General features: G+C 38.0%; 1 protein-coding gene across 3 annotated transcripts in view; it reads right to left on the bottom strand.

The window, feature by feature from the left end:
- Positions 1-14,948, bottom strand: part of arhgef12a (Rho guanine nucleotide exchange factor (GEF) 12a) — a 59,017-nt gene that overhangs the window by 37,655 nt on the left and 6,414 nt on the right. For all 3 annotated transcript variants that reach the window (XM_048160080.1, XM_048160079.1, XM_048160081.1), the window contains exon 3: positions 169-263. In XM_048160080.1, the coding sequence (XP_048016037.1) occupies positions 169-263 (95 nt within the window). The remainder of the gene's footprint in view (positions 1-168; positions 264-14,948) is intronic.

Genomic DNA, 14,948 nt, shown 5'->3' with positions numbered 1-14,948 from the left:
TTTAGAGTCTGAAGAGACCGTGTGAGAGAAGCAGTGTGCTTCGGTCCACACCACACAAGCAGTTAGGACACTCCTAAGTGCAGCTAAACACTACTATTCTGTATGAGTAGAGAAAGAAAGTGTGAGTGTGAAAGGCAAGTATGAAAGAAAGTGCCCGTCGTCACTTGCCTGTAGGGTCAAACTCATGTGTTGGGGTACCGGGCAGCTTATCGCTTTTGGGCCTCTTGTCGGGAGGGTGGTCTCTGCTGAGAATGCTACTGGTTCTGCAAACACAAACAAGAGAAATCAACGTACAAATTCAATGAAACGCATTAACACCTGCAACAAAAATATAACAATACACCAGTTGCAAAACAATTGCTCATTTACTTTCAGCGATTATACATGTCTCATATGCCATCATAAAAATGTAATATGTATTTATCAGCACTGCTCTCTAGATATCAGTAACAACATTAAAGAACTCATATCATCAACTATTAATTCAGACCAGCTTTAAGTTCTATGACTGATGGGAGTGTGTATTGTGTAGCGTTGAGTAGTTTTATCTTGCTGTGTGCTTTTGCTTTGTTAACTTCCTGCTAGGACAACAGATGTGCCACACGGCGCTAATGTAGCCCTATTCATTACACACATCAATTAAGAGGCTCCACATGAGTCCTCCTGGATTTTTATCAAAAGAGCAAGTGGAAAAGCCTGCATACAGCAGTATGACTCCAGGTCTAAAAGTAGCCTCGGCAGTAAGGTGAAGTAAGGTGGGGTGAGTGTGTTTAACAGTGCTCTGCTTCCCGCTCACAGGCCGTGTGAGAAACCTCTCTGTTCTCTAGGCCAGCCAGTGATGGGACACAGTGCTGAAGAAGCCCTTTGTAGGCCTGTCTGACTAAGAGTCACTGTACTAACAGCTCGCTGCCATTTCCTTCACCTGGGCTCACACGCTTGACCCGTGGACCACCAAACTGACTGAAAATAATGTGCTCAATGAGAAACATCCACACAAAACAATCACTTCAGCATTTTAAACGATGGAGGATCAGCTAAACATCACATTTGTCTGTCAGCCTGACAGCTCATCGATTTTGAACTCAACCTGCGGGTCAGCCAAACAGCCGGTTAATTACAGGACAGTATACGAGAGAGTTGAATCTATACCCTTAAAGTGAAGTGTAAGACATTTGCAGGGTTGCTCTGAACACTGGGAATAATAGTATGAATGCTTAACTAACTTTTCTAAGATTGCTTCAGAGGTCAGCTAACTGTGAAATTAACACTGCAGCGAAGTAATAGAAAGGACTCGCTGGGATTAGCCCACCCTTTATGAGGATGGTAGATTACGCAAGGCAATTTGTCACCGCTGGTAAACTAGATAAGTCTAATGAGAGAACAGCCGTCAATCACTGACTTTTTCAATTTAAACTCAATTAATAAAATGAACCTTGAATGCCGGCACAGGCATTCAATCCTGGCAATCCTGATTCCACTCCCCACAGGGGTCACAATTTCCACATTTACGCCAGCTGTCACGTGTAAATCAAAATAACGTCAAATAAAAATATCCACTGTTTCACAAAGAACAACCCATCTTAACCCATTTGTGCCCAAATTTTTCTGAAGGGTTTCATGCATATAGTCCTGTTAATAGTGTCCTATGTGAACATGTTCTGCATTTATTTTCCCCAGGTTTTTGTTTTTTTTCTTAAAAAACGTGTTTGAATGTGCGGCAACTATAGTTGCCGGTGGGCAAATATGTTGTATGCACCCCTCAATGTAAAATTTGAATAGGAGGAGAACATTTATGCATCTAACTCAAAATAACTGCTTTCAACAGATCAATCAAAGTTGAAGATCATTCGGAGTGAACACAAAAAAGCTGCATCTAACTTATAATCTCTTGAATTTGAAAACAAAACAAACAACAAATCCGTTTGTTTTAAAGTGGTGGAACATAGTGCAGAACAAAGTGCAGCCATTAAGTTGCTCCAACAGAGCATTGTGAATTAAAAAGTTAAATTACATTGTTCATTAGAAAAAATTACATCTATATGTGACCCTGGACCACAAACCCAGTCATAAATTTTTTTTTCTTTAATAACAAAAATCATTAAACATGATCTTTACTTAATATCCTAATTAAGATATTTTGTAAATTTTCTACTGTAAATATATAAAAAATTATTTTTGTGAGTGGATATACATTGTTAAGGACTTCATTTGGTCAACTTTAAGGCAATTTTCTCAATATTTCGATTTTTTTTTTGCACCTTCAGATTCCAGATTTTCAAATAGTTGTATCTCGGCCAAATGTCATATCATAACAAACCATACATCAATGGAAATCTTATATATATATTCAGCTTTCAGATGATGTATAAATCTTAATTTAAAAAAATTGACCATTATTACTGGTTTTGTAGTCCAGGGTCACATACAACAAACAAACAAAAAATAAATAAATTAAAAAATAAATAAGTTAACAAATAACAATATATAATATATAACAATATAAAACATTATGAAAGCAAAAAGCACTAAACAAGACAAATAACCTTGATTTATTAACCCATTAAACACAGTATACCCCATTTCCCCATGATATATGTACTTACAAGTCATTTGCCCACCGGCAACTATAGTTGCCGCTTGGACTTTTGACTAAGTATACAAAAAACTATAGATCTCTTGTAAGATTTGTTTTGTTTGGATGATTCTAGAGACCCTCATGATTACGTAGATATATATATGTCAACAAAAAAATTCTAATATTAACATTAAAATTACTTTTCTTTGGGAGGGTTTGCCTTCGCTATGCTTCCTGGAAGAAGGGGTAGGAAGTTGACAGCCTCATGTCACAGGAAGGAAGTCAATACCTTTTTTTTTGTTCTTGAAATCCTTTATTTGGATGTTTTCTTGCATGTCATTGAGAAATAAAACATGGAAAACATCTAGAAAAAAACTTACAAAAGGAAAATGACAACCATACACTGCGGCAACTATAGTTGCCGGTGGGCTAAAATGGGTTAAATTTAACATGAGAGCTAATAACAACTGAAATTACAAGTTTGAATTACCAGCCAAAAACCTAGAAGGAGATTAGAATGACTGAGACCCAAATCAGAATGCCTGAACCCACTTAAAAGGACTGTTCTTTCTATAAACTGAAAATGGATAATTTATTCACCATCATGTTGTTCCAAACTTCCATTACCTTCTTCCTTGGAACAAAAAAAAAAATTATATTTTGAAGAATTAAGTCATTATTCACTGATAATCTTCCCCTCAAGTGAGCTATCTCTAACTGCTGAGCATGGATCATTGAGTCAGAGAGTTGGATTTGTGAACGAATCTGTTCAGTTTGTGAACCGGATCAACAGTTGTGTCCCGGCAAAGATTTATTCAATCATTTAATATGATGATACCTGTCGTTCTACAGTGCCAGTACCCACTGACAGCCAGCTGCTTTAAAATGCTCCAGAGAGTATTTGTGTAAGCACTCTGTGAAGAGCATCAAAGATTTCTATTTACAATATGCTTTTGCAGCGTTGAGCTTTGTAACCGATCACAGACATACCTGTTGAGTGCATGAACGCAATGGCCAATCAGATGTGTTTAAAGGTGCCCTAGAATTAAAAATTGAATTTATCTTGGCATAATTAAATAACAAGAGTTCAGTACATGGAAAACACATACAGTGAGTCTCAAACACCATTGTCTCCTCCTTCTTATATAAATCTCATTTGTTTAAAAGACCTCCAGAATAGGCGAATCTCAACATAACACCAACTGTTACGTAACAGTCGGGGTGTACGCCTCCAATATTTGCATAATGGCAGCCCATGTTCCCAACATTATGAAAGGCATTAGACAAGGGCAGCCAGTATTAACGTCTGGATGTGCACAGCTGAATCATCAGACTAGGTAAGCAAGCAAGGACAATAGCGAAAAATGGCAGATGGAGCAATAATAACTGACATGATCCATGATAACATGATATTTTTAGTGATATTTGTAAATTGTCTTTCTAAATGTTTCATTAGCATGTTGCTAATGTACTGTTAAATGTGGTTAAAGTTACCATTGTTTCTTACTGTATTCACGGAGACAAGAGCTGTCGCTATTTTCATTATTAAACACTTGCAGTCTGTATAATTCATAAACACAACTTCATTCTTTATAAATCTCTCCAACAGTGTAGCATTAGCCGTTAGCCACGGATCACAGCCTCAAACTCATTCAGAATCAAATGTAAACATCCAAATAAATACTATACTCACATGATCCGACGCATGCATGCTGCATGACGAACACTTTGTAAAGATCCATTTTGAGGGTTATATTAGCTGGGTAAACTTTGTTAGTCAGAATCCACACAACACTGCTCAAAATGGCAGAATTTTTGTTCACACTTGTGACTCCTTTCATTATAACCAACAAAGTTTGAAACATGCTTCATTAGATTATAAAGGGAGTTTTCATGAAAGTGCAACTTTGTGTACCTTGCATTGAACTGAAGTAATTAACAGCTTAGTTTATAATAATTGCAGCGACCTTTGCTCGCTTTCTGTATATAATATATAGTTTTCATGCTGCTAGCTACACATTGCAAAGTTTATGGATTGACAGCCTCATTTAAATGTGTGATTGAATCCGATTAACAGTGATAATCATAACAACGTATGGAACAAAACAAACGGTATATCAAATGATCCGTGCATTAAGTCCTGGAGTGTAAATGCAAAATAATGGACCTGCCACTTTTTCTATGTAATGTGCTGTTCATTTTATTACTAACTTTTCAAACAAATTTTTCAGTGACTTTTTACATATAAAATTTACAGATTTTAAAATATAAAATAAGCACTTTTTATGATCTGTCCTGACAGTGATAATATTCACTATTTAATGAATAAATAGAAGTTAATATTACAAATGGTTTCTTTGCATTAATTTTGGATTTATTGTCAGTACTAGGCTAGCAGTTCACATGGGTAGGGTACTTTGTACTGTGTTTGTGGATGACCACGTTCATCTGCCACCTCTAAAGACCATTTCTGACCCTGGAAAAACCCTGATACAGGACCTTCAGAACAACCTGAATGTGAGTAAGTGACAGAATGTTCATTTCCAGGTGAATTATCTCTATGAAAATGGTCAAAACAATCATATAGTTCTTAAGTCTTCTAGCAGGGGCTGTAATGTAGCACACTGTTCTTGCTTGTATCAGAGCTCACTGTAGCGACACAGGATCCTTTTGAGAGCAGTTTGAGGGAACTGAATGGGCCATTTATGAAAGTGCTTGTAAAACGTTCCATGGTCTACTCGGCTAAAAACCTCCCGCTAAAGAGGAGGAATGGAAAAGTAAATCCAAACAACCAAACCAGCTAATAATCATACCTTTTACATGTTATCCTCTCCATAATGTATCATGCATGCTGATAGTACACATACGAATACTGCTATTTGTGCTTACGACCACATCAGTTACATTAATGCTTATGCACAAAAAGTGTTAATACAGAATTTTTTTTAGTTTGTCTCCAACTGGTCTAGCCTCTGTAGAGTTAGGCAAAGTTTGAAAATGTATGAGGGCAATGTCTGAAGGACACTCCTGAAGGAGGAGGTGATAACGCAAAGAAGTTGGAAAGCTAAAGGAAGTGCAAGAATGGCAGGGGAAGATGGGTTTGGTGGGGCGAAGGGGGTGGGTTCTCTGCTCAAATGAGGTTTTGTGTAATAATGGAAAACCTATCCACAAGAAGCCAGAAAGGCCTGGATGAGGGACACTCCAGTTACTCAACTCTGAAAGACGTGTTTGTCAGAAACCACTCAAAAGGAATAGTGGGGTGAAAAACAACATGGCTCTTTTGCTATGTCGTCCCATCTTTTCCACACTTTTTAGCTCACAGATTTCTTGAGTGCATGCATTATGTGCATGCATGTGATGGTGTCATGCTCAGGTCGTGGTGAGCAGGCTGGCAGGAAGATAGGGGTGAAGAGAGCTGGAGGATGATATCAGCGCTGGCTAGAGCAGTGGAGGAAAAAACAAGTGAGTGCTGGGCTGGCAGAGAGAGAGAGAGAGAAGGAACAGTGACTGTGCAGGAGAAAAAGCACATGCTGTTTGTATCCAGTGCGGTCCAGAGGAACTCTGTGCTCCAACTCATGACATCACCACCATGAATACGGCCACACTGCTCCAAATGGTCATGTATGTGTTTCAGCAGAAGTCTGTTGTGCGTCAGACCAGTGACCCGACATAAGGGACAGACGGCAATACTCAAGACACACCACAGGACTAGGACTCAAAATATAGCCTTGTAATAAAGTAATTTTTCGACTGATATACGTAGAATGATTTCATTTATCACAGAAGATCACTTAAGTACATATCTTTGCATTATATGCATTAATATAAGCATCTTATGTTAACATTGTAGTAGGGTTGAATTGCTATTTTTGATTTATGCTATTTTACTCTTTTTATCATTTATCTTTATTATTTAACTATAATTATATTTGTCACAAAAGTAAAGTCATCTGGGTCACAAAAATGGGTCAAAAAATATAAACAAATTTTAGGATGCCATTTTATGTCATGATTTTCTTTTTTTTTGGAATTCATATCTGTCATTAAAAAAAAAAAAATAAATATATATATATATATATATATATATATATATATATATATATATATATATATATATATATGCTTATTTTATTACATTAAAACCCAACAAATTACTTGTTAGAACTTGATTTTCAAATAATAATAAAAAAATCTAAAGTTTAATGAAAATAATTTTAATCATATTTGATTATTTGCAATCATTTACATTTAATGAAAATATATTCTTTTATGATACTAAAAATATGTTGCTAAAACCTAAATATTTTCTGTTATGGGTAAAACTAGACTGACCGAGCCAGCAGATTTTTTTTTTTTTTTTTTTAATTTTGAACCATAAAAGAAAAATCTTAGATTTACAAATTACCAAATTTCTAAAACTACTTAATGTGGTAAGTGATGTCATGTCACAAGCGCTGTCCGCAGAGATAAATATAAAAACATTTCTTGAACTGATTCACATGCAGTGTTATAAGAAAGTCTACTCTACCCAAGAAATAAAATCACATGGACACACATATTAACCTGGTAAATGTACACTGTAGCCTTTCACTTCTCCTTAAAATGCCAAATGGGGAACTTGCCTTTAAACTATAAGGGACAAAACAACCCACTCCAGGGGGGTATGGTTTCATTTGCAGATCTGTCAAATTTTGGCTGCTTGTGTCAGTGGAAATTAGTGAAGCGGAAGCCAACAGAAAAATAAACACTGCAGATGTCTCTTCACAGAATAACAATAAAGTCATTTAATAAATAAAAGGCTGCATCTATGGCCATTATGAACCAAAATGAATTAGCAAATTCAGGAAGCATCTAAGCAAATAAGAAGAGGACAAATGCTTTGCGGATGGAAGAGGCAGAGTCTTTATGGCCCCAAGCGCACCAACTGGCTCTAACAGGAGCCCGCATTTGCTTCAAACATCAGCTGTTAAAACCCATTAAACAGTGATGACTGAGTAATGACATGATCAAACAAGTGTGCTTGCGAGCATGCACACGCACACACAGATACAGGCAGGGTAATAATGGGAAGCGAGAGCAAAAGAGAAAATAAATGAAAAGGTAAGTGGAAGTGGAAATGGCATTTGAGGTAATGTCAGATGACATGGGTCGAGTTGGGCCTCTGAAATAACCAGCCCCTCCCCCGTGTGACATCACAAAGAGGAACGGGGGGGGGGGGGGGGGGGGGCTGAGCGGCAGCGGCCTGGGGAGATTTTCCTTTTCTGCTCCAATAAACTCAATCACCCGTCCTGACAGGGCTGGAGGATGTGCATTTCTTCACGCTAGATTGTCCGTTTAAATTCTTTGATATTGCAGGAGGAGGTGGGAAAGCAGAGAGTAAGCCAAGTTCACAACACACTTTGTTGCCACCAAGGTCAAGAGGACAAGCTGACGCCGAAAGGCAGTCAGAACTCGTAACGATCCATACCTCCCAAAACAAAAGATCACAATCGACACAGGTCCTACTCTGTTAAAAATTAAAGACAGACAGTCTGTTAATTAGAAGAAGAAGTTGCTAAAGAAGCTTCATGCTCTGCTACTTAGAGAGTTTCGGGCAGCCAAGTTGGCAATGTTTATGCCAAGCACCCCAAACAAGACACTGCAGAGCCCTAGCCTCTGACTTCATATTCATAGAGATTTATTATATATTAGATATTCTTCATTCTAGCTGCAAACCTTCTGTTGGCTAGAGTATGTTAGTAGGGCAACAGTGATTTAATGTGTTATGCTCATGAAGAAGCAGTACTGAAACAGACTTTCCCAGAAAATAAATAAATAAACATTTTTTTAAAATGAATTTTGTAAATGGTCTTTGCTCCAGGCAGCATTGTGAAAATGGAAACACTAAATAAATAGAGATGCACCGATCGATCGGCCAGGAATCGGAATCGGACGATTTTCCTCATGATCGGCCCGGATCGGTGATCGGCCGATCAGTCTCACTTCTTACCGATTCTGAGCCATCCGTTTTGTTACCAGCGGCACAGGCAATAACGTCAGCTGCGCATTCTCGCTCTCTTCTCTCCGGTGAAGTGACACACACTCGCGTGGGCGCCTCCTCTCTCTCTCTCTCTCTCTCTCTCTCTCTCTCTCTCTCTCGTCTCATTCGCGCCAGTTAAATAGTGCTTGTATTACGCATAATTTTAGTCATTCCCGCAGGTTTCGTGCTCACATCAAAAGCGCGTGCACCACTGATCTATATAATAGGTGGAGCGAACAAGCCACGCTCAGTCTCAAACAGAGTCACAACAAGTACCAAAATGAGTGGCTTACTGCGCTTAAACGGTCAAATACATAAGAAAATTGTCAAAATGCCTTGGTGATTATTCAGATAAACACAAGTCAGTTTTACATCGTTATAGTTTAGAAAGAGAAAGCATGTTGTGTAACAGTATTGGGTCCGCTCATAAAAACTTTTAAAAGGGACAGCAGTCCAATATTCCAATATTCCAATATGTCATTAATATGTACGCCCCCAATATTTGCATATGCCAGCTCATGTTCAAGGCATTACACAAGGGCAGCCAGTATTAACATCTGGATCTGTGCACAGCTGAATCATCAGACTAGGTAAGCAAGCAAGAACAATAGCGAAAAAAGGCAGATGGAGCGATAATAACTGACATGATCCATGATAACATGATATTTTTAGTGATATTTGTAAATTGTCTTTCTAAATGTTTCGTTAGCATGTTGCTAATGTACTGTTAAATGTGGTTAAAGTTACCATCGTTTATTACTGTATTCACGGAGACAAGAGTCACCGCTATTTTCATTTTTAAACACTTGCAGTCTGTATAAAGCATAAACAACTTCATTCTTTATAAATCTCTCCAACAGTGTAGCATTAGCCCGTTAGCCACGGAGCACTATCAAACTCATTCAGAATCAAATGTAAACATCCAAATAAATACTATACTCACACGATCCGAAGCATGCATGCAGCATGCATGACGAACATCTTGTAAAGATCCATTTGAGGGTTATATTAGCTGTGTGAACTTTGTTTATGCTGTTTAAGGCAGTCGCGAGCTCAGGGGGGCAGGGAGCGCGAGATTTAAAGGGGCCGCAGCCTGAATCGGTGCATAGTTAATGATGCCTCGAAATAGGCAGTTAAAAAAATTAATTAAAAAAAAAAAAATCTATGGGGTATTTTGAGCTGAAACTTCAAGGACACATTCAGGGGACACCTTAGACTTATATTACATCTTGTGAAAGAACGTTCTAGGGCACCTTTAATAATAAAGACTACAGAAATTAAGGTAAACATGTAAAATAACACTGGATATGCTATTTTTCATTTGATTACTTTAATTTCTGTAGTATTTCCTACCTGAATAAAAATCTACTTAGTTTCATAGCTCTCTTTATTCTATTGCATTTATTTGTGCTGTTGTTTGCAATTTTTTTATTTGTTCTTATTTTATTACTGACTTTTTACTTTTTTTATGGAAATAAAACTGCGTTGAAGAAAAATAGATTTTTGTATTATAGTTCTTAGAAAGAAAATCAGAATTGGCAAAAATCGGTATCGGCAGATCATCACACTAACAAAAAAAAAAAAAATCGGAATCGGCCAAGAAAATTGCAATCGGTGCATCTCTATAAATAAATAATTTTTTTTTATTAAAAAGAAATTTTAAAATGGTCCTTGCTACAGGCAATCTGTATCGATCAATAAAATAAGATGAAATACTTTCCAGAAGGGACATTTTTCAAAATATCTTCTTTTGTATTCCACAGAAGGAAGTTATAATGTGTTAAGAACAGAATGATGAAAAAAAGTTGACAGTCAATGACAGAATTTAATTTTTTTTTGGTGGACAATCCGTTTAATTTGTATTTAGCTTGTATTTCCTTTAATACTTCTAAATGTCCGATTTATTTCCATATAGAAAATTCGTATTTTAGTGCATCAGAGCCATGTTAATCCTGCAGCCAACTGTCATACCATCTCACAGCAGTGAAGCACGCAGCACACAGGATTAATCTCGGCCCAGTGTGCCCGCCTTTCCACACTGCCCCAGAAACTATATAAGATTTAAGCATCCACACAGCGTGAGGGAGAAAAGGACAGGCGAATAAATCATATCCAATCGCCTTCTGCAGAGAGGCAGTCGTCTCTCTCTCCCCACACTTTTCAGTCACAGCTTAATGCACCGGAGAAAATACAGCACAGCAGTCTGGTCTCCACTTGGCACAGAAGGCCAGGGATTGCATAAGCCAAGACTGCAAAGGGAAAAGGAATATGTAAGACTAAACAATATGGCATAGGGAATAGAGAATAGATGTTCATTTTGAAAATGGTTATGTTGAAAATAACACTAGCAGGATGCTTCAGTGTCATGTGAGCTGCCACAAAACTCCTCTTGGATCATACCATTGGTATAGACTTGCACTTTTACTATACGCTTTGGTATCGGAAAGCGTTCGTAAGCATTAACATGAACATCACAACACTGCAACCCCAGGGTCAATGTCCCTCCCCTTCTCATCAGCCAGGGGGCTTTTGGCTGCAGCTCCACATTTCCCACTCACTGTCGTATAGGGGAATCTATGTTCAAACAAACCCTGTGAAAGAGCTCTCCAAACTCGGCTGCCATTTGCTGTGCTCGGAAAAACACATTTTAAAACGCTGTATTTATTGACATCTGTTAAGGTTACAAAAACACTCTTGGTAATATAGTGTCAGTCTCCCTTTCCTGGAACATTTAAAGCATGTTAAACTGTAAAATGCATTCATCTAATTGGCTGGCTATTTCACATCTTTTAGGAGTCAGGGTGTATAGTTTAATTACAAGTTTATAACAATCTGTCAGGAAACAAAGTTTGTTTACCAGTTAACAGAATCAATTTGGCAAAGTTTACAAGGTTAATAACAGTGAATCTTTAAAAGATATTCAATATTTTGAAGCCATAACCAAGGTATCATATTTGCTTATGAAATATGTAGTGTTTAAGCAACACATCGGTCTATTATTGTGGTAGCTTTAGTGTAAATTTCGTATTACGAAACATTACAAAGAAATTTTTTTTGTTGTTGTTTGATGTCAGCCAGACAGCCACTTCCTGTCTAAATTAACCATTCTTAAAATAGTGTGGCAATGGCAACTACATACTACTATAACATGTGTGAAAATAAGCATATTATAAAGACATCTAAATTTATCTGGCAAATATGTACATTTTTAACATTCAAAGCATTATTACATTCTATTTGAACACTGTTTAATCTCAAAAGAAACATTTTTGATTAAATTCAGATGTCTTTGTACAGCACTTTTCACAACAATCCCAAAAATGTTACAGCCAATATTGCTTACAAACCCAAGGTGGTGACTGCATGGAATAGCTCTGTAGAAACATACACAAAACAAATATAAACTATTCTTGAAAATATAAGATGAAGAGTCTTGATGAATTAAAATAGATTTTTGTTTCTCATAAAACTATATGCACACTTGTTTTTACTGTTAAAAATGATTAATCTAACCATGTTTAACAAATATGTCAAGTTACTATGTTAACTTTGATAGTCCTAAAACTTCTATAGTTTTCTAAAGATCCTCCATTCTCTAGACCCCAAATTCAAATCCCCTGGCAGCTCTTGGCCAGAATGAGAGGCAATGTGCACCTGATTTTATTCTTACTGCCCAAAGTACTTTCTGAGTCTACAACAAAAAAAGTAAGCAAAAGTTGCCACAATAGCACCACACATCCATTTCCATGTGTCCGCCCAATAATTACATGCCAACACTCAAAATATCTGCCCAAAGTGACAAAATATTTGCTTTCTTTCATGACATTTGAGCCTTGTGGGATGCAAAGCATTTGCAGCACATGATTTCACTGTCAAAGCAGTTATGCTAAGTTATATGCTAACAGCAAATTCAAAACAAGACCCATCATCAGGCCGTTCCTGTAATCATGCGACTGCCATATGATCATTAACTGATGACAACAACAACCAAACGTGGGTTTAAGCTGAAAAACACCTGACTTAAATTTCAAGGGTGTTGACTGTAATTGGGTGTTGAAAACAAATTAAGAAAACACCATACCTGAACCTTAGAGATAACTTGCCTATACTTATTAGCAATTACATTAATGGCCATGTGAAATGCATTTCTTGCCAGTTGACGCAATATACGTTACTCTCAAAGGGACTCGTTTTGTGTAACAAAATGTGCATTCATGGCTATCTTCATGCAGTGAGACTGTGATTTCTGAGTTACTTCTATTCATAGACTTTCAGTTGATTTCACAGTGCGGTCTGGGCTTCACAACTGTCAACTGAGATTTTCTGCCAGAGAAACCAGAATATCTGCCCCGCACAGACTAGCCTTCCTCCCAACTATGATTTTGTGCATTTTTAAATGAGTTTCCATTGGGCAAAACTGGTATACTTGTCCAAATCCAACTTCAAATACTCAAAAATCTGTCAATCTGCAAACTTCAGGATTTCCATGCAATCCATCAAGACTAAAAGAAACCAATTTCCCTATTTCCGCTCAGGAAGGCGCAAGACACGAGGCAGCACAGCCAAAATCACAATGAGTGCTTTGACAAAACGGATGACTCACCTGCTGCTAAGCTTACGTGCTCATATTTACGTCTGACAACGGAGTAACTGGGTGTGTTTCTGAGACTTTCAGCTGCTTCACCCAAGGTAAAGGTGAGTATAGGTGTGGCCCGGTGCTGCAGTGAAAGGCCCATTTGTCTGGAGCTGGAGGGGGCAGGGGAGAACAGAGTGGAAGGGGGGTAGAACGGGGGTGTCAGACATTGTTGTGACTCCGCAGGGGCTGCTGATCTTTACTGAGACAGATCTGGTGCAGAAAGAGCACCGGAGAGGAGGAGGAGTAGCTGTTGTGTGCATGCCAAAGTGGCAGCAGGGTGCGAGGCCGGCCCACTCCGCTCTTCATTTACACTCCAGTGAGAGCGTCTGTCAGCCGCTCAGGCCACAAGGATGAGCACAGAACAATATCACGCTCAAAACATCAGCAAACGGCTTCATAAAACCTAAAAGTGAATCAAAGTCTTGCAGAAAGCAGAAAGAACTGGGCGTGTGTCAGGAGAACACAACCCTCGTGTTGACACTATGATCTAAACCTAGAGTGGGCCAACCGGTTCTATGCTTAGAAATAATGGACTGAAAATCTGAGATTTAAGGGAGCTCTGCAATGTCAGATTAATTTACAATAAAAGTATAAATAAATAAATATATCTGTGTTTGATTTCAATTGTGCCAGACAGTCAGAAAAACCAGGAAGTGTGACCAATAGGGTGGTCAAAGGTTGCTTTCAAAAGCTCCTCTGTGTATCTGTGTAAGCACTCTGTGAAGAGTGTCAAAGGTTTCTATTTACAACGCGTTTTGATCATTGTAGCCAATCATAGACGTGTTGAGCGTGTGAATGCAATGGCCAATCGGAGGTGTTCAAGTTATTCAGAATCCACTCAACACCGCTCAGAACGGAGGTTTCATTCACCACGCGCTTTAGAGATCTGCACGCTAGCGAATCCTTTCATTATTACCGACAATGTTTAAACATGATGTAAATAAGAGATTCATTGTGGAGTGTAGACAGCTTTTTTGATTATAGTGGGAGTTTTCACAGAAGTGTAGATCTCAGTGAGCAGGTGCTGAACGTAGCCTAAATGATTGATAGTCAAAATAGATGTGCCTTAGATGATGAGTGTAAATGCAAACTAATAGACCTGCCAATTGTTTTATGTTATTTTGCACAGGTATATTTCTTTGTCCTTCGTTTCATTCATTTTTCACTTAATAATCATTTGTTACATTTATATAGCACTTTTCTGGGTACTCAAAGCGCTTTACATAAGGAAGGGGGAATCTCCTCAACCACCACCAATGTGCAGCATCCACCTGGATGATGTGACGGCTGCCATATTGCGCCAGAACCCCCCCACACACACCAGCTTATTGGCGGAGAGGAAACGGAGTGATGAAGCCAATTAGTATATGGGTTTGATTAGGAGGCCATGATGGACAGAGGCCATTGGGCACCCCTACTCTTTTTGAAAGACATCCTGGGATTTTTAAAGACCACAGAGAGTCAGAACCTCAGTTTAACGTCTTATCCGAAGGACGATAACAATGTTTGTACTTATAAACGTGTGACATTCTGTTTAAATGTATCATTTACTAATAATTATCATCATAAATAATAAACTCATTTAACTTAATGTTTTAAATTAAATAGTTCCAAAGGTTTTTGCTATGGTACCGAAATTGGTACAAAGAACCATGAGATTTTACTGGTACTGGTACTACAAACTACTGAACTTTTGGCATAGTGACAACCCCAGTGAC

Source organism: Megalobrama amblycephala, linkage group LG16, assembly GCF_018812025.1.
Source record: "Megalobrama amblycephala isolate DHTTF-2021 linkage group LG16, ASM1881202v1, whole genome shotgun sequence".
Taxonomy (NCBI): Eukaryota; Metazoa; Chordata; class Actinopteri; order Cypriniformes; family Xenocyprididae; genus Megalobrama; species Megalobrama amblycephala.
Note: the sequence above shows the minus strand (reverse complement) of the source record. Positions and strands in the feature narration are given on the sequence as shown.